Source organism: Mustela erminea, chromosome X, assembly GCF_009829155.1.
Source record: "Mustela erminea isolate mMusErm1 chromosome X, mMusErm1.Pri, whole genome shotgun sequence".
Taxonomy (NCBI): domain Eukaryota; kingdom Metazoa; phylum Chordata; class Mammalia; order Carnivora; family Mustelidae; genus Mustela; species Mustela erminea.
The window spans coordinates 26,307,686-26,335,042 of NC_045635.1; the positions used below are offsets into that span (position 1 = coordinate 26,307,686).

Genomic DNA, 27,357 nt, shown 5'->3' on the forward strand with positions numbered 1-27,357 from the left:
AAAATGTCAATAGCACCAAGGCTGAGAATTCCTGCTCTAAATACCTCCCACTGCCCTCCACAAAGACAAGAAAACTTAAGGAGAACTGTAGCTTAATATCACTATCAGGTAATCTACCTGTAACATGCACTGAGACACAACACCCTCTGGAATCTCCGGGAAACGCTGTCGGAGGTCATGGAGAACCTGCATGTCAAGCTGTGGAGTGCTCTGCGCCATGCCAGAACAAATAGTGGTCAAGTATCGCTTAGGAAATTGACGCTAACCAGCCTTCCGATAGTAGTGATCTTCCAACACCGCATTCATTTTCTATTAAAAGAAATCAAAGTTAATCACTGTGTTGTCCACCTAAAACTCTTGTAACATTGTGTGTCAACAATACCTCAATAAAATATGGTTGAATTTAATTACATATTTCACATCATTCAAATAGCAACGGTCACTGTGTTAAAATGGCGAGTCGTAAAATTGACAAACTCAATTTAGCCAGACTTTTCTGATCACTGGTTCAGAAACAAAAAAAGCCAAAAGACATCCCCAAAACTTCATTTTCAGTTTAATGCTTAAAAAAAAAAATAAAGCACCAGCTAGATTAAAACTACAGAGTATTACTATTTTGGCAACCTTATCTCACTAGCCTTGAGAAATGCTACTTGTGTATAATCACTCAGGTTTTCCCAAGGGCTATCACATCACTCCCCAGAGCAGAGAAGTCATTTTGATGTCTAAAGTAATAAGAAAACAAGGACTTGATGATAACACCACAAAGAATTACCTCTCCTGTCTGTTTTACGTTCTACTTGTACTTTGAGACCAAAAGATTTGGACTTGAAGTATGAGTAAAGGAAACCCAAAGTCTAAAGGAAATAACTTAGCAAACGCAAATGGAAATGAAGACTCCTTTGTTTTTAATGATGATGCTTTTCGGGAGGGGAGGTGGGTGGGGGGATGGGCTAAATGCGTAGTGGGCATTAAGGAAGGCACTTGTGATGAGCACTGGTGTTGTATGTTAAGGGATGGATCACTAAATTCTACTCCTGAAACCAATATTACACTACATGTTAACTAACTTGAATTTAAATAAAATCTTGGAAGAAAAAATTAACTAAAAAGACGCTGCTGCTGGCCCATCATCTGCCAGACCTAAACAGCTGGGCTTTCACTTATTTTCTAATGCCACTGGCAGAGGTGCTACGATGGCAGGATTTAAGGGTACAGTTTGAGTGGGAAAAATTAACATCAAATCTCACTGGCACTACTCAAGCTGAGCACCCATATATAAAAAGGCAACTAGTGAAATAACAATTCATAAATTAACTGGCAGCATTAAGAATCAATGAACTGGGGGCACCTGGGTGGCTCAGTGGGTTAAGCCTCTGCCTTCCGCTTGGGTCATGATCCCAGGTGCTGGGATCGAGCCCCGAATCAGGCTCTCTGCTCAGCGAGGAGCCTGCTTCCTCCTCTCTCTGGGCCTGCGTCTCTGCCTCCTTGTGATCTCTCTCTCTGTCCAATAAATAAATAAAATATTTTTTAAAAAATCAATGAACTGATACATGTTTTAATACAGTTGACCTCTGAATGACACAGGGGTTATGGACACCAACCCCAGAGCATTCAAAAATCCGTATTTAACGGGGCACCTGGGTGGCTCAGTGGGTTAAAGCCTCTACCTTCGGCTCAGGTATGATCCCAGGGTCCTGGGATCGAGCCCCACATCGAGCTCTCGGCTCCGCAGGGAGCCTGCTTCCTCCCCTCTCTCTCTCTGCCTGCCTCTCTGCCTACTTGTGATTTCTCTCTCTCTGTCAAATAAATAAAATCTTTTAAAAAAATCCGTATTTAACTTTTTTTTTAATATTTTGTTTATGTATTTAACAGACAGACATCACAAGTAGGCAGAGAGGCAGGCAGAGAGAGAGGGGGGAAGCAGGTTCCCTGCCGAGGAGAGAGCCCAATGCAGGGCTCGATCCCAGGACCCTGGGATCATGATCTGAGCCGAAGGCAGAGGCTTTAACCCACTGAGCCACCCAGGTGCCCCCGTATTTAACTTTTGACTCCCCCCAAAACTTAACTACTAATAGCCAACTGCTGATCTTACTGATAACATAAACAGTCATATTAATCAAATTAATCATTAATAACATATTAATCAATATACATTTTGTATTGGAAATGACATATTATATACTCTACACTTACAATAGAGTAAAAACTAGAGAAAAATGTTAAGAAAATCATAAGGAAGAAAAAAAATTTATAGCACTGACTGTATTTATTTTAAAAAATCTGCATAAAATCTGCAATAATCTCCCTCTCTGCCTACTTGTGATCTCTGTCAAATAAATAAAAAAATATTTTTAAAAAATCTGCATGTTAAGTAGACCCATACAGTTTCAACCTATGTTGCTCAAGGGTTCAACTACATATATTTCCCATTTTTTTAAAGGGGAAAAACGTAGTGTATACCATACAATCCCATAATTTCTGCTGTGTTCACTCACTAGATGGTCAAGTATTTTTAAGTATGCGAAGTAAACACCTGCATCATCTTAAGAGGCATGGAAACCACAATTTTAAGCTACATGGTCTAAAGAACACACATAAGGAAGGGCCACTCCACAGCAAATCTTCTTTATCTTGCAAATAAGCCCTGAAACTTTAAATCATGCCATTACTTGGGGGCAATGTAGAGAACTACAATCAGTATTTCAAAAATCAAAAATGTTCGGATGGGTCTAAGAAGTCAGTATAGGAAGACCCTGAACTTATCTCTTCCCATGGACACACCAAATTTACGCCTATATATAGATCAATTCCTCCTGAAGAGTGGGGGGCTGACAGAACACCTTCTGCACAATACAAGGCTAGAGGGACCTCAATCAGAACAGCAAAAGAGACGCCTGGTAATAAGGGCAACTCCACCTTGACGCCACAAATTGCAATAATGGAAGGTATCACTGACAGATACATGTGCAGATTCACCTGCCCAGGGCACAGAAAACAAGCTGCAGCTTAAAGGGTAACCAGAGAGGTGCCTGGATGGCTCAATCGTTGGGCGTCGGCTTTCGGGTCAGGCCAAGATCCCCGGGTTCCTGGGATGGAGTTCCACATCAGGCTCTCTGCTCTGCAGGGAGCCTGCTTCTCCCTCTCCCACTCCCCTTGCTCGTGCTTCCTCTCTCTGTCAAATAAATAGTCTTTTTCTAAAAATAAATAAATGAAATAAAGGGTAACTAGACTATAAGTGAAGGAAAACCATTTATTAACCCCAGAACATCCACCAAACAGTGGAGTAACTACAGGAACTCTCCCTGGGGACAGAGGTGCTGTGACTGCCACAGTTGACCTTCCCCCTCCCACGAGACAGGAGCAAGGACTGGTGTCCTAGCAGCCTGCCACTTCGGCTAGTTCTGGGCTCCAAGCACATACCAGCTCCAACCATCCAAGCAGGGTGGCCCCAGGATGGCGCACACCAGGGCACACCTCACCTATATCCAATACGGCTCCAGTAGTATCACAAAAGAGGTACAGGGCAAAGCCCCCTGAGACACCTACATCCACGCCAGGTTGTGCTTCAGTTTTCCATTAGGGCAGCCACACTGTGGAGTGCCCCAGGACCCGGAGACCCATGGATTATAGCCCCACACAGCCAGCTACCCAAACGTGTGAGGAACACACAGTCTACATAGAGGATGTGTCTACACAAGGCCACTCTTCTAAGACCAGGAGAGGTGGCTCTTTCACTTCATTCATAGAAATAAACACAGAAAATCAGATTTTAAAAAGGGACAGAGGAATATGCTTATAAGACAAAATAAAGAAAATAACTAAATAACTAAAGAAAATAACTAAACCAAAATGACATAAGTCATCTACCTGACAAATATTTCAAAGTAATGATCAAAAAGTTGCTTGCCAGACTTGAGAGAAGAGATGAATTCACTAAGAACATCAACAAAAACACAATGTTTTTTGAAAAAAAAATATGGGGTGCCTGGGTGGCTCAGGCATTAAACATCTCCCTTCAGCTCAGGTCATGATCCCTGGGATCAAGCCCTGTGTCGGGCTCCCTGCTCAGTGGGAAGTCTGTTCTCCTTCTCCCACTCCTCCTGCTTGTGTTCCCTCTCTGTCTCTGTCAAATAAATAAATAAATAAATTTTAAAAAAAAATCAAAAAAACATTTTTAAAATCTGAGGTAAAAAGACTAAAATAACTGAAATAAAAAATATACCTGAAGTACTCAACAGGAGATTAAAGGATGCAGAAGAACAGAAGAGCACTCCAGAAAACAGGTAAGAAAAAACATTCAAGCTAAACACCAAAACAAAAAGGAATTTTTAAAAAATGAAGATGGTTAAGGGACCTCTGTGACAACATCACGCAAATTAACATTCCCAGGGTATGGATCTCAGAAGGAGCTAAGAGAGAAAGGGGAAGAAATAATAGAAAGAAATAATAGCTGAAAACTTCCCTAACCTAGGGAATGAAAGAGACATCCAGGTTCAAGAAGCAGAGAGCCCCAAATAAGATGAACCCAAAAAAGGCCCAAACCAAAACATGTTATAATTAAAATGTCAAAGATTAAAGATAATGAGAAGATCTTAAAAGCAGCAAGAGGAAACCAAACAGTCATCCACAACAAAAAAACCCATGAGGAGGGACGGCTGGGTGGCTCAGTTGGTTAAGCCGCTGCCTTCGGCTCAGGTCATGATCCCAGGGTCTTGGGATCGAGTCCCGCATCAGGCTCCTTGCTCAGTGGGGAGCCTGCTTCTCTCTCTGCCTCTGCCTGCCGCTCTGCCTGCTTGAGTTCTCTCTCTCTCTCTCTCTCTCTCTGACAAATAATAAAATCTTAAAAAAAAAAAAACCCATGAGGATATCAGCTGATTTTTCAGCAGAAACTTTGCAGGCCAAAAGAAAGTAGCAAGATGTACTCAAAGTGCTAAAAGGACAAAACCAACAACCAACAATCCTCCATGCTACAAGGTTAGCACGTAAAATCAAAGGAAAGCTAGAGTTACCCAGACAAACAAATTAAAGGAGTTCATCACCACTGAACCAGCCTTGTAAGAAATGCTAAAGGGACATCTTTAAGTGGAAAAGAAAAAGCCATGACAAGAGGTAAGAAAACGATGAAAGGAAAAAATTTCAAGTGTAAAGGCACACATGGTACATCAATCACTTACACTGTGAGTATGAAGGCTAAAAGGCAATAATAGTAAAAATCATTTGTATCTAAAAAATTAAGAGAGTCACAAAAAGATGTAAAACATATAAAAGACGGATGGGAAAGTAAAAATGCAATTCTTTAGAATGTGATAGAACTTTAACAATCATCAACTTAATATAAACTGCTATATACTTAGGATGTTTTATATGAACCTCAAGGTAACTACAACACAAAAACCTCTAAGAGATACATCAAAAAATAAAAAGAAAGGAATCCAAGCATAAAACTAAAAGTCAACAAACATGAGGGAAGAGCAAAAGAATAAAGAAACAGATAACTACAAAAGCTATCAGAAAAAATTAACAAATGACAATAAATACATATATATCAATAATTACCTTAAGTGTGAATGACCTAAATATTCTGATCAAAAGCCACAGGTTGAATGCATTTAAAAAAAAAAAAGACCCATCTACATGCTGTCTATGAGAAACTTAACTTCAGACAAAAAGACGCATACAGACTGAAAATGAAGAGATAGAAAAATATTCCACGCAAATGAAAGCCCCCCACCAAAAAAAGCTTGGTTAGCAGTGTCAGACAAAATAAACTTTAAAACAAAGACTGTGAGGCATCTGGGTGGCTCAGTCAGTTAAGCGTCTGCTTTCAGCTCAGGTCATGATCACGGGATCCTGGGATAGAGCCCCACATTGGGCTCCCTGCTCAGCAGAGAGTTCACTTCTGCCCCTCCCTCTGCCCCTCTCCTCACCTCCCTGCTTGTGCTCTCTGCTCTCTCTTGGGCTCTTTCTCCCTCTTTAAAACAGTGATGCACTATCACAATGCTAGATTTCAAGCTATATTACAAAGGTAGAGTAATCGAAATAGTATAGTAATTATAAAAATAGACACTTAAGATCAATGAAACAGAACACAGATCCCCCCCAAAAAACCCAGGCTTACACGGTCAGTTAATCTACAATAAAGGAAGCAAGCATACACAATGGGGAAAAAAACCGTCTCCTCAATAAACGGTGCTAAAAAAAAATAAAATAAAATCCAGAGAGTTACATGTCAAAAAAATGAAACTGTACTGCTTTCTTATATACAAAAATAAATTCAAAATGGATTAAAGACCTAAATGTGAGACCTGAAAGCATAAAAACCCTAAAAGAAAACATAGGCAGTCATGTCTTGGACATCAACCTTAGCACGTTTTTCTTGATTTCCCTTTAGGGAAACAAAAGAAAAACTATGGGGAGTACGCCAAACTTAAAAGCTTTTACACGGCAAAAGAAACCATCAACAAACCTAGAAGACAACCTACTGAAGGGAAGAAGATACTCGCTATTGAAGGGGAGAAAATATATAAAGAATGCATATACCACCAAAAACAAAACAAAACACCAAACATTCCAATTAAAACATGGGCAGAAGACCTGAATGGGCATTTTTGGAAAGACATGCAGATGACCAACAGACACATGAGAAGTCACTCAACATCACTCATCCTGAAAATGAAAATCAAAATCACAATGAATTAGCATTTCACTCTTGTCAAAATGTCTAATATCAAAAAGACAAAAATAAGTGTTGTGAGAATGTGGAGGGGAAAAAAAAAAACCTTTTTCACTAATGATGAGAATGTAAAGTAGAGCAGCCACTATGGAAAACCGTATGGAGGTTCCCCCAAAATATTAAAAATAGAACGACCATACAATCCAGTGATTCTACTGCAGGGTATTTACCTGAAGAAAATGAAAACTCTAATTTGAAAAGATACATGCACCCCCACTTTTACTGCAGCATTACTTACAACTGCCAAGTTACAGAAATATCCCAAGTGTCCACTGACAGCTGAATGGTAAAGAACATGCGGTATATATACACAATGGAGTATTACTCAGCCACAAAAAATAATAACATCTTGTCATTCACCTACAGGGTGTTATGCTAACTGAAATAAGCCAATTATAGAAAGACCTATACTATATGATTCTACTTACAAGTAGAATCTAAAAAAAAAATTTAACAAGCAAGCAAGAAAACAGAAAAAGACTCATAAACACAGAGAACTAGTAACTGCCAGCAGGAAGGAGGGATGGGCGAAATACATGAAAAGGATTAAGAGGTACCAACATCCAGTTATAAAATAAACAGGTCATGGGAATAAAAAGTACAGCATAGGAAATACAGTCAGTAATATACTGTAATAATAATCTATCATGCAAATAGTAGCTACACTTATTGTAGTGAGCATTCGTGACGTATAGAATTGTTGAATCACTCTGTTGTCTGTTGTATAGCTCTAATTGACATTGTAAGTCCACTATTCTTGGATTTAAAAAATTAAGAAAAGAAGGACCATCTGTACCCCAATGTTCATAGCAGCAATGGCTACAATCGCCAAACTGTGGAAAGAGCTAAGATGCCCTTCAAGAGACGAATGGATAAAGAAGATATAGTGCGTATATACAATGGAATTTATGCCTCCTCCATCAGAAAGGATGAATACCCAACTTTTGTATCAACATGGACTGGACTGGAGGAGATAATGCTGAGTGAAATAAGTCAAGCAGAGAAAATCAATTATCATATGGTTTCACTTATTTGTGGGGCATAAGGAATAATATGGAGGACATTAGGAGAAGGAAAGGAAAAGTGAATTGTGGTAAATCGAAGGGGGAGACGAAGCATGAGAGACTGTGGACTCTGAAAAACAATCTAAGGTTTTGGAGGGGAGGAGGATGGGGAGTTAGATGAGCCTGGTGGTGGGTATTATGGAGGGCACATACTGCATGGAGCACTGGGTGTGGTGCATAAACAATGAATCTTGGAACAATGAAAAAATAAAATTTAAAAAAATCATCACCTCACACCAGTCAGAATGGCTAAAATCAACAAGTCAGGAAAGGACAGATGCTGGCGAGGATGCGGAGAAAGGGGAACCCTCCTACACTGTTGGTGGGAATGCAAGCTGGTGCAGCCACTCTGGAAAACAGCATGGAGGTTCCTCAAAATGTTGAAAATAGAACTGCCCTATGACCCAGCAATTGCACTACTGGGTATTTACCCTAAAGATACAAACGTAGTGATCCAAAGGGGCACATGCACCCGAATGTTTATAGCAGCAATGTCCACAATAGCCAAACTATGGAAAGAACCTAGATGTCCATCAACAGATGAATGGATCAAGAAGATGTGGTATATATACACAATGGAATACTATGCAGCCATCAAAAGAAATGAAATCTTGCCATTTGCGACAACATGGATGGAACTAGAGCGTATCATGCTTAGCGAAATAAGTCAAGCGGAGAAAGACAACTATCATATGATCTCCCTGATATGAGGAAGTGGTGATGCAACATGGGGGCTTAAGTGGGTAGGAGAAGAATCAATGAAACAAAATGGGATTGGGAGGGAGACAAACCATAAGTGACTCTTAATCTCACAAAACAAACTGAGGGTTGCTGGGGGGAGGGAGGTTGGGAGAAGGGGGTGGGATTATGGACACTGGGGAGGGTATGTGCTTTGGTGAGTGCTGTGAAGTGTGTAAACCTGGTGATTCACAGACCTGTACCCCTGGGGATAAAAATATATGTTTATAAAAAAAAATTAAAAATTAAAACAACAAAAAAAATCATTAAAAAAATAAAATTTAATTAAAAAGAACTGAACGGATCTTTGAAAAACAAATTAAGAAATAAAAATGTTTAAGGAGGGGCACCTGGATGGCTCGGTGGGTTGAAGCCTCTGCCTTCGGCTCAGGTCATGATCCCAGGGTCCTGGGATCGAGCCCCGCATCGGGCTCTCTGCTCCACAGGGAGCCTGCTTCCCCCTCTGTCTCTGCCTGCCTCTCTGCCTACCTGTGATCTCGTTCTCTGTCAAATAAAATAAATAAAATCTTTTAAAAAAAATGTTTAAGGAAAATACTGAATTCAGTATTACTTTTGCTGGTTTATAATTAAGTAGATACTTGAAAAACAATCACCATGTAATCTCAAACTCAATGTTGATTACAGGCAGGGCATTTCATTTTGCACACAAACTGCCGGGTTCAACTGGGTGTCTGGCTGGCTCTCCTCTTCCTTCCAAGCTAAGACTGTCAAGGGTTATGGACACTCTTTCTGTCTACCAAGTGGTCACAAAGTCCATATCTATGAGATTCGGCCTAACCACAGATAAAAAGAGCCATTAGTGACTGCTTTAATGACCTCCAGCCACGATATAAAAGCTGTCTAATGAACATGAAGGAAAACTGAAATGTTGGTGAACATTCTTGGCACACATATGGGCTTTCTGTCTACCCTGTACTCTTCTCCCTACAAGTCATTCCTTAGTCTGCTTTAATCTGGCTCTTATCACTGCTCCACTGAAATACTTATCTCTCTGATGCTAAATCTAGATCATTTATTTTTCTGGTCCCTATGCCCCCTTGATCTCTGCAGCCTCTGACAATACTGACTGATACTTCTTTTTTTAGCCTCTTTGACAACATAGTAGCCTGGTTTCTTCCCACCTCTTTTGTCCCATTAACGTCTGTCTGGTTTTTGTCCTAATTTGCTTCCTCTTTTCATTCTGCATCCTTTTAACCAGTGATTGTATCCACTACTAGGCATTCAGTAACATTTAAAGGCTGAGAATTCCCAAATCGGTATCTTGAACATCATGCTCTCTGCCAGACTCCAGACACATACAGCCACCTGCCTACTACAGAGCACCATCTGGATATGCCCAAAGATAATTGTCAATATGTTCAAAAAGGAAATCCTCACCACAACCCTTCCCCAAATGCTCTCTGTTCTCTCCATGAATGTTACTATTATTCACTCAGTAACAATACTAGAAACCAGCGTGTGATCCCTGACTTCCCATTCTTGCACAACCAACTATAGGGTGAAAGGAAGTGCTCACGGTTTCCACCCCATTTTTGCCATCTGTTAGTGTCTAAGAAATATACTCAATCCTCACAACTTTGAAATTTCACCTACAAAATGGAAATAATAGTAGGGCTGTAGTAAAATTTAAATGTCAACCGTTACTAAGTCAGAAAGCATTAGTTACTATTAAGGGCATTTTTTAATACTGTCATCAACATTACGGCTCCAAGTTCCTGCTGCTCTCTCACCTCTGGTCTTGCCTTCCTCCAACATCACAGCCACAGAATTAGTGCTCTAAGATGCAGATCTGATCATGTCGCCTCCACTCTGCACCCCAACAGAAGAGAGCCGGCTGTGATCCCGTGCATGGCTGTCCTGTGCTACCTCCTCCTAGGGCATGATACCATGATCATCCATCTGCCTGAGATGCTTTTCTTCCTTCCTCCCACTGCTTCTCAAAGCCACACTGATCCTGTACACGTGGGTACTGATGGCACTTCCTCTCTGGAGGCTTCCACTGACAACACCATTCCCCGAATCCTGCCACCAAGCCTTTCCTCTACCCACCATGCTAGAGGACCCTCCATATGCTGTAACTGCAGGTTGTGCTTATCCTCACAGGTGCACCAAACACATGACAATGAAGCCACTAGGGTGCCTAAAGGTCTCATATGAACCGTAGCTCTACCCAGAACATGGTGTTACACCACCGAGTAGGGGAAGTACTCAAAAATGATGGGAGCTTGTGCTAAGGACCGGGGAGCTAGCTTAAAGCGGCTCCCACTGGCCAAATCTGTGACAATTTGAGTAAAATACAATTTGAGTAAAATACAATTTGAGTAAAATAATTAAGGACAGTAATGAATTACAGGCCTGTAGAAAACAGGAACCCACGAGCTGCTATCAGTATTAAATACATACATAAATAGAGAAGGGAGGACTTTTATGTACGGTAGAATCCAACCGGTAAACACTCAAGGAGTGCTAAAGCCTTAAGAAAACATCATTTTGCAGATATCACAGTACAGACTGCTTCAAGAAAAAAATCATCAAGGATGCTAAATCTAGGAGTAGATTTGGATAAAGGGTAGTATGTATGAATGGTCTTCAAGTATACCCCCCAAAACAGCTTATTAGTTGCAAGTGGGGGGATTACACAGTAGATAAATCAAATGATAACATGACTAGCTAATGAAAATTAACATCAATGAGGGAAAGATGGACAACATACACCTCCAGGCGGGTCACCCCGAGAAAACATATTACTTTACAGTATTCCTGTCAGGAATGCAGAACCTGAGGGACACCTGCATGGCTCAGGTGGTCAAGCACCTGGCTTCAGCTCAGGTCATGATCCGAGGGTCCTGGGATTGAGTCCCGTGTCAGGTTCCTTACTCGGCCAGAAGCCTGCTTCTCCCTCTCCCTCTGCTTGTGTTCCCTCTCTCAAAGAAATAAAATCTTAAAAAAAAAAAGGAATGCAGAACCTGAAACTTGTGAGGAAAGAAACAAAGCCAAAACAATAAATGCTCTATTTTAAAAAAAAGAGAGAGAGAGAGAGGTGGAGACAAGGTGAGCATGTCATCTTAAAAATGTCAATGTTATAAAAGAAAAAGGCAAGAAAAATATCACAGATTAAAAGAGACAGAGTATATAACAACTAGTCTAATAACTGATCCTAGACTGGGTCCTATACTAAGTGGGGAAAATGTTATAAAAGAATGACCAATTAACAAAAATGAGAGACAGAAGGTAGATTATGAAAAGTATTCCATTATGTTTAATTTATTGAATTTACTAAATTTACTGAATTGATAACCGTGCTACAGTTTTATGTGAGGCTACACTTAGTTTTAGGAAACTAGGCAATGAAATATTTAGGGGTAAAGCATATGCCAACTTAATCTAAAAAGATTCAGGAAAAAATATATAGTATGTATGTGTACATATGTGCATGTACACAAACATACACACACACATACATGCACAGAGAGTGGGAACAAATAAAGCCAATGGAAGAAAATGTTAATAGGTGAATATGGATAAAGGATGTGCTCTCTGTATAATTTTTATTCTCACAACTTCTGTACTTCTGGAATTATTTCCAAATAAAAAGTCAAAACAAAACCAAAAAGGTTGTAGTTCTATTCAGGGGCTATGCTTTGCTTACCACTGCGTTTCCAGAGCCTGAGCCCACACTTGCTCAAATGTCTGTTAAATAAAGAAGTCACTTTCACTATACCAAACCAATCTACCCAAGAAGATAAAATATATACACAAAACTTGGCTCCTACCTCCTAAACAAACCCCCAGTAAAATACTGGGGGATCGGTGATCACCTATGTAAAACAACTTGTGAATGCTTAGGAAAAAGGGAAAACTGATTTAAGCTACTAGATCTGTGAGTATGTTTTTACAGTTTTCCATTCTTTAAATATCCCAAATCTGAAAAGCTAAAATAGTCTACCAGATTAACAATTCAGGCTTAATTTAAAATGTACCTTATTTCAAAGTCCTTAGGGTTAACTTTAATCCTTAGGGTCAATTCAATCCTGTTCGGTGCCTGGGTAGCTCAGTCAGTTAAGCAGCTGACTCTGGGTTTCGGCTCAGATATATTTCGTGGTCATGAGATCAGGACCTGCGTCTGTGCTCAGTGAGTAGTCTGCTTTGGATTCTCTCTCCCTCTCCCTCCAGCCTGCATGCGCTCTCTCTCAAATAAATAAAATCTTTAAATGTGTTTGAATTACCCACCATTTTCATCAAAACAAACATTATCTGCCATCTTCACAGGAAGATGATCTATAATTTGCACAGCCTAACTAGAGTTAGGAGTCCTAACTAGATGAGTAACACTGCCAAGTCACTGAAGGTCAAAGACAGCACTAATAAAAATACACTGCAAGTTCTTTTAAATGTCCTAGAAGCCACATGAAGGAAAAAGCAAAGGTGAAATTTTAATATATTTTATTTAATCTGATCAAAAATAGTATTTTTAAAATATATGATCAATATAAAAATCAATGATGAGCTATTTTACATATTTCTCTCCAACTAGACCTTTGAAATCCATTGTGCATTTTATACTAACAGCACATGACAATTCAGACTAGCCACATTTCAAGTAGTCAGCAGCCACCTACAGTTAGCAGTGGCTACCTTACTGGACAGCGCAGCTCTAAGGCTTTAGGACTTTCATTCAATTAAAAGGCTAAGCCCTACAACTCTTAGATTCTATAATTCAATATCTCCTTGGAGGGTATTCAATTGATTAAGCACAGGGCCTGGCACAGACTAGATATTAAATGAGTATTTGTTAGGTAAAATAGAAAAAAAAATGTAATTCACTGAATTTAATGGTAAAAATTACCTTAGTCATCAAATCTGTTTGTATTTACAGAAATGATGACAACCTTCCCACCAGGAAATGATACTTCACACTTGAGGGGCTAACCACATTCAGAACACTTGATAGCTATTTAACTTGTTCACAAAGAGCTTCTGAAGCACCCAAAAGCTTAACTCAAGCTTCCCTAGTGGCTCCAAAGAACTGTTTTATTCATTTCTCAATCCTAATTTCAAGTCTTTAAAATAGAAGGATAATATAATTGCCTTTTTACAAAAAAAGAAAAGGCAACAAGGGTAAACAAAAACAAAGACGGATTAGGTGTCAAGCAAGAGCTTGGGTTCTGTCCGGTTCTGAGGTCTTGGAAGCTGCTAGCTCTCTGCCAGCTCTGTCTACCTTTTTAAAACCTCAGGTGCCACCAACACCAAAGTTACCATTAATTTCACCACTACTGCTATCATATACCATTTACTGAACAATTGTGTCCTCAAAGGTAGCTGTGATGATCTCTAGTTTACAGGTAAGAAAACAACCTAAAGAATGGGCATATGGGGCGCCTGGGTGGCTCAGTGGGTTAAGCCGCGGCCTTCGGCTCAGGTCATGATCTCAGGGTCCTGGGATCGAGTCCCGCATCGGGCTCTCTGCTCAGCAGGGAGCCTGCTTCCTCCTCTCTCTCTGCCTGCCTCTCTGCCTACTTGTGTTCTCTGTCAAATAAATAAATAAAATCTTTAAAAAAAAAAAAAAAAAGAATGGGCATATGGCAGAATCATGACTCAAATCTAAGTCTGCCTTCTCCAAAGGCTGTGCTCTTTCCACTACGTCACTGGTAGGTAACAAGGACATTGCCAGAAGGTGAGGAGGAGCGCCTTTCTTTGGGGAAAAAAAGACAAGAAACCCCCATCACTTTATCATCCAAAAAGAGGGGTTACAGGGGTGGGAGGCGAAGGGCTAAGAGGGGAGCAAAGAATCCTTGTATAAACAAGCTGTTTTAGGATACAAACAAGGCAGAGCTAAAAGGGGAAAAAATACCCTTTTCTTAAGAGTTATAAATACTTATCTTTGGAAAAAAATATTAAAAAGCATCTTTATAATCAAAGCCAACAATTTACATACCCACAAAAATGGCAACCATCTGAAAAGATGAATTTTTTTATTTTATTTTATTTATTTATTTGACGGAGAGATACAGCACAAGCAGGGGGAGCAGCAGTCAGAGTGAGAGGGAGAAGCAGTCCCCCCACCGACCAAGTGACCAAAGAGCCCGATGCAGGGCTCGATCCCAGGATCTTGATCCCAGGATCCCAGGATGTTGGGATCATGAGCAGAAGACAAACACTTAACCGACTGAGTTACCCAGGCATCCCCGGAAAAATGATTAATAGTAGGCCTACTTGTTACAGCAAATATGAAAATTTCTCTTTAAGGGATTATGTCCGTAATCTGAACAGTGGTTAGCATTCTGCCCTATACAATGGTCATTCACATAAGCACAAACTGACATGGATAACTATTAAGTATTTCACAACCTATAACACTCTCAATAATTTCCTGCTGATTAAAAGAATGTTAAAATTCTTCCTTAAAAAAAGCAATTTCCTTTCTGATGAGAGGTTAAAACAACAGAGAGTTTACAAACTATTCTAGCCAGTAAGATGAGCCTGTTTCCCTAAAAAGCAACGTTTTAAAACATGTATTACAGTACATTTCTGCATTCAATCCCACCGAATACAACCAAAATGAAACACTGTCCTATAGTATCCTACATTATAGATTTTGATATGATACACATCAAAACACAGTATCTAGTCTTGTCCAGATATTATCAATGTATGCAACAACTATGCAAACGAGACACAAACTTTGTTCCTTTACATTTTAACGGGCTGCTTCTTTTTAGACAATTCTTAAGTGATGAGTGACAATCTAAAACCAACCAGAGAACTCAAGCAGTATCTGAACTATACTGGCTAGGTGAGGCTGTGGCCTAACTCCTGGGACATCTTGAAACAACCCCATTAAAGCACAGATGGCCACAGCTGTGGACTGTGGAGCTGTGTAGGGTTCTAAAGCCATGTAAACCAAGACGTTCTACGGGGTGGAACTTTGTTGTCTGTCAGCTTTGCGGGCAAATTCCGATCTCTGAGGGCAGGATGGAGAGTGGGGGGGCCCAGACGCTAGGCTTAGCAGTGGAATCACACTGAGGCTTCTTCTGGTGGTGCAGCTGCCCTCACTCCCACTCAGAAGAGCCAGCACCACGAGGTGCAGTGGGCTCAAAAAGCAGCTACCAGGATTTCTCCCCATAGAATTCCTCCTCCCAAACAGACAAATTTCCCCCAAAGCTCTGTTGTGATGCTGCCATTTTCCATACTCTAGAAAATGAGCTCACACCTGGTGCTTTCTTTCCACAGCCTTCTCAGAGATCAGCAAATATGCAGGGTAGTGCAGTTATGGACCTCAGTGTTCACTTCTATAGCATTTTAGTTCACTTCCTAAAATAATTATAGCAGAGATTACAAACCAATGGTCTGTAGGCCAAATCCAGCCCCCTGATCTGTTTGCTTTGACCTCAATAATGTTAAAGAAAAAAGCTGAGCCACATTTTTGGGGGGAAGATTCTTTACTTCTTTAAGTCATCTCTACAACCAAACTGAGGCTCAAACTCACACAACCCGAAGATCAAGAGTTGCATGTTCCACTGACTGAGCCAGCCAGGTGCCCTGAGCCACGCTTTAAAATAGAGAAATTTTACATAACAATCTGGATACCCAATTTTTCTCTGGAAAAAAATAAGAAGCTAGAGCAACAGCAGGCAACTGGTTAAAACTGAGGCATGGCTGCACCCTTTCAAAGGGCCACATACTTTCCAGCTTGCCTACTTTCCACACTTCCTAGGGCATCACAGACACAGAGGCCTGAGGTCACTTCACTCACTGGCCTACTGAGGGGTCTGCGCCACCTGCACTATGTTCCATCAAAGGTTTAAAGCCAGTACTGTATCAGTCGCGTCTAGTGTGTCTCCACAACAGGCTATGGATACAGTAATTTTGCGTACAATAATTCTTCATCATGCATGCTTGACCCATGTATCACAAGGCGGTTAGGATCCTGGCCCCTTCTGTAAAACACCAAAGGCACGCCCAGGAGGCCTCTAGAAAGTCAAGAGCATCTCAGGCTGACAGCCACGGCTAGCACCTTAAGTTTGGTGAGGTGAAAACTGCTGAGGTTTGAAGAAAAGTAAGACTTGTCTTGAGAGGACTTTTAAGTAAAGGAATCATTCATTTTTCTGATTAGTCTGGCCTAGCCAATAACTGTTGAACAGAAACATGTATACTCATGTAAACCTTTGGAATTTTCACCCATTTTCTTGTTGCTTTGGAAGTTTTGGTTTTCAATGAAATTTACTGAGCCATATGTATGTACCAGACACCAGGCTAAGTGCTTTGTCTCATTTAATCCCCCTTATCCCATAGGAGAGGCAATAATATCATCCACATTTTACCAATGAGGAAATGTGAGGCTCAGAGAGGGTAAATAAGTTCCCTGTAGTCACACAGTCAACAAGCAGCAAATCTAGGAAACAAACTTATCTGGCTACATGGTAAGGCTCTGATGATGTCAAAAACTCTTAAAGACAGTTTCAATCAAAACCTGATTATAAAACAGAAGGGGTTTTTGTCCTGGATAGTAAATTCTTTGAGGTAAACAACAATAAGAAGTGGGCAGTAGTGGAGCATAACAAATGACCTTTTATTAGTGGTACAGGTAAGGGTTCTAATTTCAAGACTTTTCATGCATATATGTAAAGGTGCAACTAAATAACAAGGAAGGGATAAGAATTCAATACTTGTTATTTCCCCTAAATGAGCCTTCCAAATGATTTCTAAGATAATCATCCCACAGGATTCTGGAGATACACTACAGATCAATATAATACTTATATTAAAAGACTCAAAAAGCAGGGCGCCTGGGTGGCTCAGTGGGTTAAGCCTCTGCCTTCGGCTCAGGACATGATCTCAGGGTCCTGGGATTGAGCCCCACATGGGGCTCTCTGCTCAGCAGGGAGTCTGCTTCCTCCTCTCTCTCTGCCTGCCTCTCTGCCTACTTGTGATCTCTCTCTGTCAAATAAATAAAAATAAAAAATTTTTTTAAAAATTTTTTAAAAGACTCAAAAAGCATTTTCATCTTAAATACAGTCCCCCAGAAACAAATAGAAGCATATTCACTTTTTTTTTTTTTAGATTTTATTCATTTGGGATGCCTGCATGGCTCAGTCATTAAGTGTCTGCCTTTGGCTCAGGTCATGATCCCCGTGTCCTGGGATGGAGCCCCACATCTGGCTCCCTGCTCAGCGCGAAGCCTGCTTCTCCCTCTCTCTTCTCCTTCTCCCTCTGCTTGTATTCCCTCTCTCACTGTGTCTCTCTCTGTCAAATAAATACACAAAATCTTAAAAAGATTTTATTCATTTACTTCAGAGAAAAAGAGAGAAAGACCATGAGCAGAGGAGAGGGGCAGAGAGAGAAGCAGGCTCCCTGCTGAGCAGAGAGCCCAATGAGGGGCTCAAACCCAGGACTCCAGGATCACAACCTGAGCCTAAGGCAGACACTTAACCGACTGACCCACCAAGGTACCCCCATATTCAGTTTAAATTTAAAATGAGCACCCATTCTCACACTCCCAAGTGAGTATCTGCTTGCACACTGCCACCTCTACAGAACCCATCATATGTGCCACTCCTGCCGCCCCCCACTGACCTCCCCAACAAAAAATAAAAATAAAGGTACTTGGGATCATCTCCCATTCTGAGTATGGTAACAAAAAAAAACCAGGATATTATTATTTGGGTTTTTTACTTATTTTTTTTTAATTATTTATTGGAGAGAAAGAAAGGGGGGAGGGTAGGAGCTCAAGCCAGCAGGGGGAGGGGCAGACAGAGAGAATCCTGAAGCAGACTCCTAGCCCAGCGGGGAGCCTGATCTGGGGCTTGATCCCATGAACTAGGAGATCACAACCCCAGCCGAAACCAAGAGCCGGATGTCCAACAAACTGAGCCACCCAAGTGGCCCAATTATTAGTTTTTAATTCAGCTCTATGCCCAACAGGGGGCTCAAACTCATGACCCCAAGATCAGGAGCCACATCCTCCACTGAATGAACCACCCATGTGCTCCAAAGAAATAGGATATTAAAAAATAAAGCAAAACAACCTTACAGAGTGGCATACGAAAAACGAAATGGGAAAGTATTGATTTTTATTAGAAATATTTTGTTCATTTAGGAATACTGAGTTGGTGGCAGGAAAAAATAGTATCTAGATTAGAAAAATCAAAGGTTTCCTTTATAAAGTGACTCTAAAAATATCTCAAGAACATTCTGGAAAAAGCAAAATTAGAGAGACAACAAAAAGATGTGGTTGCCAGGGGTTTGTGGGGCAGGTTCACAGATGGAGCATCGGCAATTTTAAGGGTGGTGATATTATTCTGTATAATACTCTAATAGTAAATACGTGACATCATGTACTTGTCAAAACCCATAGAACTTTTAACACACAGAGTGAACCCTTTTTCTTTCTGAGGAAGGGAGGAGCAAGGGAGAGGGAGAGAGAGAATCTTAAGAAGGCTCCACACCCAGCCCGGAGTCTGATGCAGGGCTCAATTTCACCACCCTGAGATCATGACCTGAACTGAAATCAAGAGTCAGACGCTTAATCAACTGAGCCACCCCAGCGCCCCAAGAATGAACCTTAAAGTATACAAATTTAAGACCATTTAGTAAGTCAGGGGATCCCAGGAAGGAATAGACACCATACGATGTAATCTAACTGTATTACAAACGTATGACACAATGTCATCCCAGAGGGTTGAGGCGGGGGGGGGGGGCGGGGGGAGTTGTTGACCTACATAACTTTGGAAATGAGTGGCATCTGTAAGACTAAAGTAAAGGCAAAAGGAAATATACATAAGCACTGTACTGTAGTTGATAAAGTGTTTCCCATGGAAGTAGGAGTGAACAATTAAGTACATGGATGGTGAACAGTGACAGCCAGGTTTTTCACTATTGGGAGAGGTTACATACAGATAAACAAGCGGAGGAGGCTAGAATGATCCATGCCTTAATGGATTACACTGGAGACATAAGTAAAAACTCATGTTTAGCTTAATATTGATATAGGTATATAAAAATAAGATACAGAGGAATATTTATAGACATGCATAAATACTCAGATAGTGTATACCTGGGATTTCAGCTAACAGAGCCTAGAAATACCACCACCCCAAAGTAGCAATGACCCTACCTAGCACTCAGATCTTGATTTCTAATACCATTAGCACTCTCTAATAAAAGGAACCAGGGCTTTGTGGAGAAGAAATGGCTGATTCTAGAACTAAAACAAGGGATACACAGGACAAGTCTGGAATATCTTACAATGCTCAAAAGTAAGGAAGTGCTCAAAAGGAATCCCACCCCACAACAATGGGGGCATGCTAAAGTAACACACGGGCTAACCAAAAGAGCTCATCAATGGCCAAGGCTAGAAAAATTTAAGTAACACAATAAAGCAGTAATGGATTATGACCCAAAGTATAAAATAATTATCCATGAACCCATAATAATACAAAGAAATGACTAAGTAAATAAGGTAATGGGGGAAAATAAACAATCTTTCATTCAGAAGAATTCCCAATAATTTATGTAGAACACACTAAAGGAGCTGGAGTATAACTTCCCACTACTTAAGTGGCAACTACACAGTGCCTTTATTCCAAAACAACACACTACAAAAGAAAATTTTTAAAAAACTAACACTTGAGTGGAGAAGGGAGACAGTGGACATAAACCTCAGCCAGGTGACCAAACCAACATTAACAGTGATAAATCATGTTGACAGTACGTACTCTTGACATGATGTGACAAGACTACAGGAATGGCACTTTACCTCTCTGGTCTTCCTCCCCAAAACACAGAACACAAGTCTAACAATGAAAAAACATGGGACAAATCCCAGTTGAGGGACATTCTACAAAATACCTGATCAGTTCTCCTCACAGCTGACAATGTCATCAAACCAATGAAAATCCAAGAAATTGTCACAGCAAGAGGAGCCTAAGAAGACATGACAACTAAACATTATCCCAGTGGGATCCTGAAAGAGAAAAAGTACATTAGTTAAAAAGTAAGGAAAAGTGAGTGAACTATGGACTTTAGTTAATAAAAGTGTTTCAATATTGATTAATTAACTGTAACAAATATACCATGTCAAGGTCATCTATTAATAATAAAAAAATTGAGTGCTGGACATATGGGAACTCTGTATCATCCTCTCAATTTTTCTATAAAATTAAAACTGTACAAAACAATTGATCTAATTTTTAAAAAATTACCTCAAGATGATCTAGAATCTCCAGCACAGGAGTCTTATTCACATCTTCGGCTCTAAAAGCACCTTCTTTTCAGTAGTCTAGAAATGTGACAAAATGAGGAGTTAATTATCTTTTTTTTTAATCTTTTTGCTGAGTTTTCCTAACTCAGTATGGAAACCTGACAAAAACTCAGATTTCTGGAGCTTTTAAGTAATAGCACACAGAATGCTAGACCGCACTTTGAGGGTAGGTGGCTCTTTCCCAAGTAGCATCACAAGCTGAACCATCTTCCTTTCTTTTAGGTCACAAATATTTTCTACAGTAATTAAATTCTACATTATCCCAAGGAGAGAGCAGCAACAAAGAAAAATTAAAAAATAACCCACTGTTTTTTTTTAAAGTATAATAAGCAGGTTTTACTTTTAAATAACTTTTTTTTTTCCCTGAGCCAGATTAGATCGTCATTCATTCAGGAAATTTATTTTTTTTGTATTACTGTTATGTTATTCACCATAGTACATCATTAGTTTTTGATGCAGTGTTCCATGATGCACTTTCTGTGTTTAACACCCAGTGCTCCATGAAATCCGTGCCCTCCTTAATACCCACCACCAGGCTCACCCATCCCCATACTCCCTCCCCTCTAAAACCCTCACTTTGTTTCCCAGAGTCCATAGTCTCTCATGGTTTGTCTCCCCCTCCAATTTCCCTCTCTTCCTTTTTCCCTTCCTTCTCCTAATGTCCTCCATGCTATTCCTTATGTTCCACAAATAAGTGAAACCATATAATTGACTTTCTCTGCTTGACTTATTTCACTCAGCATAATCTCCTCTAGTCCTGTCCATGTTGATATAAAACCTGGGTATATTCATCCTTTCTGATGCTGAGTAAGATTCCATTGTATATATAGACTTCACTCTCAGCAATAGACAGATCATCTAAGCAGAAGATCAACAAAGAAACAAGGGCTTTGAATGACACACTGGACCAGATGGACCTCATAGATATATACAGCACATTCCACCCTAAAACACCAGAATACTCACTCTTCTCAAGAGCACATGGAACTTTCTCCATGGGCATTTGGGTCACAAAATCAGGGCTCAACCAGTAACAAAGGATTAGGATTATTCCCTGCATATTCTCAGACCACAATGCTTTGAAACTGGAACTCAACCACAAGAAAAAGTCTGGAAGAAATTCATACACTTGGAAGCTAAAGACCATCCTGCCCAAGAATGTCTGGGTCAACCAAAGAACAACAATTCATGGAAACCAATGAAAAACCAATGAGAACGAAAATACATCAGTCCAAAGCCTATGGGATATGGCAAAGGCAGTCCGAAGAGGGAAATACATAACCATTTGTTTTCTTAAGGCTTTGCAGCACACGTGGTTGTGACGTAACATCCCGAGGCCTCAGCTATTTATAGAAGAAAGGATGAAGTGCAGGCCCCGCAAGCATGTACGAAACTTTAAACTGCATGGCCAAAAGAATAAATGCCTTTTTTAAAATGCTGACTATAATATAACCCATTTCTGTTCCATGAAGAGCAATTTATGTAAGGACCAGTGGCCTTACTGCCTTATTTTGACAAATGAGCATTCTCTTACCATGACTCAGAAACTATAAGAGTCCCCTCTTACATGTCGTTTTGCCTCCTACAACTTCAGTTGCCCATGCTCAACTGCAGTCCAGCAGCAGATGACCCACCTGCCAACGTCAGCAGAAGGTCAAGACTGGCCTAACACTACGTCACAGTGCCTACGCCATTCATCATCGCACTGTGCATCATGTAGGCATTTTATCATCTCATAAGAAGGGTGAGTACAAAAAATAAGCTATTTTAAGAGAGACACCACATTCACATAATTTCATTATGGTATACAGTCATAAATGTTCTATTTTATTATTATTAATCGTTTTCTGTCCCTAATATACAAACTTTATCACAGGTATCTATATACATACAGAAAAAAAAAAAAAAAAACACAGTAGGGGCAGCTGGTGGCTCAGTCATTAAGAGACTGCCTTCAGCTCAGATCATGATCCGAGCCGTGGTGGGACCAAGCCTCCTGTAGAGCTAGCTCCCTGCTCAGCGGGAAGCCTGCTTCTCCCTCTCCACCTCCCCACTGCTTGTGTTACCTCTCTCACTGTCTATGTCAAATAAATATATAAAATCTTTAGGGGAAAAAAAACCCATAGTATATATAGGCTTTGGTACTATCTGCAGTTTAGGGGACCCACCTGTGGATAAAGTGGGGGGGGGTTGCCATATCTTCATCCCAGTAACCCTAATACTACAGTGTTAACTTTATCATTTGGGGGCAAATAATGCCTTAGATCAGAGGGACCAGAGAGATACAAGTCTCCTGACTGAACCTCATTTTATAACCACAGGAGAGTTAACACACTCTGTTTATGCTGTATATATTCATATACACTTTATACTGTGTATACACACACACACACACACACATACACACACACTTTACCATATTTTTACCAAATTTTTAAATTTCTTAATTACTTTATCTTAAACATTACCCCCAAAATGAGCAAAAGTTCTGGGCACCTACACGAATGCTGTGTTCTACCATATGTAATAGCTTTTTCAAATCTCTCATACGACAATGCAAAATCCACCCCACATTCATGTCAACTTTCCTCCAGTGACCTAAATCACCACAGCTTTTTCCCCCTCCTAAATGTCCGAAAAGCTGTGCATTTATTACCACTATGAGCACTTGAACTAATGTTTTTTAACTTTTTATTGTCCTCTAGGTATTATCATTGTAAATCTTGAGAACAAAAACCAACAGTACCTTGTGCACACTAAATATTTAGTAAAAATGACAAAATACAGGATTTTATATTTATTGGAAATCAAGGTGTTTCAAGGTCATTTTTTTTTCCCCCAACAAAAGGCCAGAAGAGCTCCTCAGGCAGGCTGGCTTCTCAGGGGTCAGGGCATTTGAGCAGTAGTGCTTGAATAGGGGGACAGGGTACCCTGAGTGCTCTGTGTTGCCCTGGGCTGCCTTGGGGACAGGCAGCACTAGCTCAAAGGTAGGGTTAACTCCAAAGGCCTCAGCCTCCAGCAGTTCTGAAACAGAATCCTCCCTGGTCAGCACTGGGATTCGTCAGTGCTGCCTGCAGTAATGCTCCCGGGATGGCTCTCTTTAGACCAGCCGTGGGGGCCAAGCACCCTCTGGAACCCCTTCTGGTAGTCTGGGAGGTGACAAAGGGCAGCTGGGCGGCAGATGCCCCTAGGGCTGGGATCAGTGCCCTTTTGCAGGGAGCCTTCCGAATGGAAATTGATTATGGTTCTCACGGAAATCCAACAGGATGAAAGGGCAACCCCGCCCCTGGGGACTGGTGCCCCCACCTTGCCACCCTAGGCCTTAGGATTCCTCTACACCCCCACCTGCCCTCTATCACTCTTCTTCCTTGGAGTCCACTACTAGCACCCACTCGAAGATATGAAGGGAAATGTCGCGCACAGTCACTCAGGACTTCTCCCATCTCCAGACCTTCCTGATGCTTGCCATCACTTTCTTGATGTCATCCTTACCCCAGCTCTGGGTCTCAGTCCACATGGTCCAGCCAGCCATGCTGGCAGGTCTAAGGTCGAGGCTGTGGTTGGGCTGCCTCCCGTCCGGCAGGCTCAGGTTCAGCACAGGACCCGGGTGCCGCTCTCTTGGCCGACCGTCCCTCCCCACTCCAAGGCCTTTATTATTAGCTCAATTCTTAAATGGCATTATTTAAAAAGAAAGACAGGACAATTGATGGGTAACACATGCTAAAGGCAGATCATCTCTACATTTTATTAAAGAGATTACTTAGAACAGTGTTTTTCAAATGGCAAGTTGTGGCCTATTGGTGAATTGTGTAATAAATTTATTGGGTGATGACAAGCATTTTAGAAAAAGAAAAGAAGTATCATAGAAAGCATCAGAGTGCTTTATACATAGTAATGATAAACAGTTACTCAAAAAATTTATTTGAGGTATAGATATGTATTAAATAATGATTTAAATGTGTTTTTTGGGGTTTGTTTTGGTTTGGTTTTTTTACTGTGGGTTGTTATAAGAAATACTGACTTAGAATGAGGTATTATAGGTTAAATAATAAAGAATATTTACTACCTTTCCATTTTACTTTCATCTTAATAGATGGGTAGCTTTCTAATTAACCAAATGGAGTTGAGGAACATCTGGACATAAAAGCCGAAAAAACTCTTTATGTTATGAATTTTTCTGTGACTGTATCTTTCTCAAATGCAGCCTCAATGTGTTTTGTGTGTCTCCCTCACATACTACCAGAGGTTCCTACCTTCTAAAAAGTTTTTTTTTAAGTAATCAGTGTCCTAAACTCAGAAATTCAAGATCACAAACCATGGGTATTTCCTACTGGAAAGGTATGAAAGATGAACAAAGTACCACTTATAATCATTTATTTAACAATGACAAATCTGACAATCCTCCCAAACCCACTGTTCATTCATTTAACAAAATCTGAGCACACATCTTAGAGGTAGGAAAGACCCATGCCCCCTCAAAGAAACACACTGGCAGTTATAGTAGAGTGGGATTAAGTCCTATAATAAGCTTTCAGATACAGAAACAATTAAAGTAAGACAAGGAAAAAGAGTATGAATGAAAGCTTCATCGAAGAGATGACATTTAAGCTGGGTTGCAAAGAATAGGGTTCTTTGAAATAAGAACAGAAATAGAACATTAGAAGGAACTCTATACATCATGTAACCAAGTGGCTCCCAATTGGGGATGATTTTGCCCACAAAGGCATATGGAAATGTTTGGAGACAATTTTAGTTGTCATACTGGAGAGGGATGCTACTGGCATTTGGTAGGCAGAGGCCAAAGACACTGCTCAACATCCTGCAGGCACAGGACAGGCCCTGGCAAGAAAGAATTATCTGGTCCCAAATATCAATAGTGCCAAGGTTGAGAAACTCTAAATCCAACTCAGTACAATCCCCTTGTTTTACACAAGGAGGTAACTGAAGGCCGCAGGGATTTTAAAATTTGCTAAAAAAGTTTATAAAACAGGCCTCATAAATCTTGTCCAGTGTTCAATTCACAACACACCCACACCCACATGTTATTATACTAGGAAACAGTATATATATAACAATAATAATAAATAACACATATATATATTATATATGTTATATAATATATATAATAATATATAACATATATAATATGTATATTATATATCTAATATATATAACAGTTTTATTTATTTTTTTAAAGGTGTTAATTATTTATTTGACAGAGAAAGACAGTGAGAGAGGGAACACAAGCTGGGGGAGTAGAAGAGGGAGAAGCAGGCTTCTCACCCAGCAGGGAGCCCGATATAGGACTCGATCCCAGAACTCTGGGATCATGACCTGCACCGAAGGCAGACGCTTAGTGACTGAGTCACCCAGCTGTCCCAGGAAACAGATGTTTTTAAAAGAGTGGGAACATGGGGCACCTGGGTGGCTCAGCGGGTTAAAGCCTTTGCCTTCCGCTCAGGTCATGATCCCAGGATCCTGGGATCGAGTCCCGAATCAGGCTCTCTACTTAGTAGGGAGCCTGCTTTCTCCTCTCTGCCTGCCTCTCTGCCTACTTGTTATCTCTGTCAAATAAATAAATAAATAAATAAAAACTTTTTTTAAAGAAAAGGTTGGGAACGTTTGTGTAAGGTGGAAAAATAAACTATCTAGATAGAAATCAAAGGTGATATTATTATACTGTCTTAAAACAGATCTACCAATGGCTCAAAGTAAAAAGGATACTACAATACTATTTAAAAAATTATACCCATATTTGTTTTAATACTAGATTTATCATCTATACAACTTGGTTACTGAACATGGACCTCTAAGAAAAATTACAATAAAAACCAGAGAATTGGAAGGTCAGCATACACACACTCCACACTCAGTTACTCCTGAGGGCAGGGCTTCAAAGCTTTCCCAGCTCCAGCCACAATCACTGGGTGTCTGGAACCTGGGCGGGATTTGCCCCTTTAATTCAAAATCAAATTCTAAGTTACCCTTTCCGTCGGGACTGGTGAGGTTTCTAATAAAAAAAAAGATGAATTGTACACACACCTCCCTCAAGGTCCTGAATTAGGGCCTGGACACCTGAAGTCACCTAGGCATCTTTTATTTTTTCATCTTTGCTCTTCAATCAACAAAAAGGATGGGGGTGAGGGGATAAGATAAACAATGATGCTAAGAGCAATACAAATTAGATTTCAAAAAAGGTTTTTGCTCTAATAACTACAGAAATAAAGACATATATATATATAGATAGATATAGATATACACTCCTTACCTCCAATTTTTCAAAATGATGAATCTTCAACTAAGATAACTTGTCCAGTTTGACACACAACAGTTCACGGTGAAAAACTTGAGAAAAGGCTGCAGACACTATCCTAAAAAAAATTAAAGACCAAACAGGTAAGATTTCAACTATGAAAGGTTTAAAGAAATAAGCAAGTTATACAGCAAATAAATACAAGGTCATGAAACAGAAAGCATTTGTTTGTACACCTTTACTACCTGAAATTTCAGTAAATAAGGTTGATGTTCCATCAACACTA

At 40.2% G+C, this 27,357-nt stretch overlaps 1 protein-coding gene and 1 pseudogene across 6 annotated transcripts in view; both read right to left on the bottom strand.

Moving 5' to 3' along the window:
* TAB3 (TGF-beta activated kinase 1 (MAP3K7) binding protein 3) overlaps positions 1–27,357 on the bottom strand; it is an 87,890-nt gene that overhangs the window by 27,376 nt on the left and 33,157 nt on the right. For 3 of the 6 annotated variants that reach the window (XM_032329929.1, XM_032329925.1, XM_032329930.1), the window contains exons 1-2: positions 20,407–20,510; positions 118–309 (exon numbers count right to left, since the gene is read on the bottom strand). In XM_032329929.1, coding sequence (XP_032185820.1) covers positions 118–219 — 102 coding nt within the window. In that variant the 5' untranslated portion in view covers positions 220–309; positions 20,407–20,510. Of the gene's footprint in view, positions 1–117; positions 310–20,406; positions 20,522–20,759; positions 20,837–24,310; positions 24,486–27,086; positions 27,190–27,357 lie in introns of those variants that run through there. The other 3 variants (XM_032329928.1, XM_032329927.1, XM_032329926.1) reach the window with 3 other exon arrangements.
* Positions 22,992–24,287, bottom strand: LOC116582489 (annotated as a pseudogene).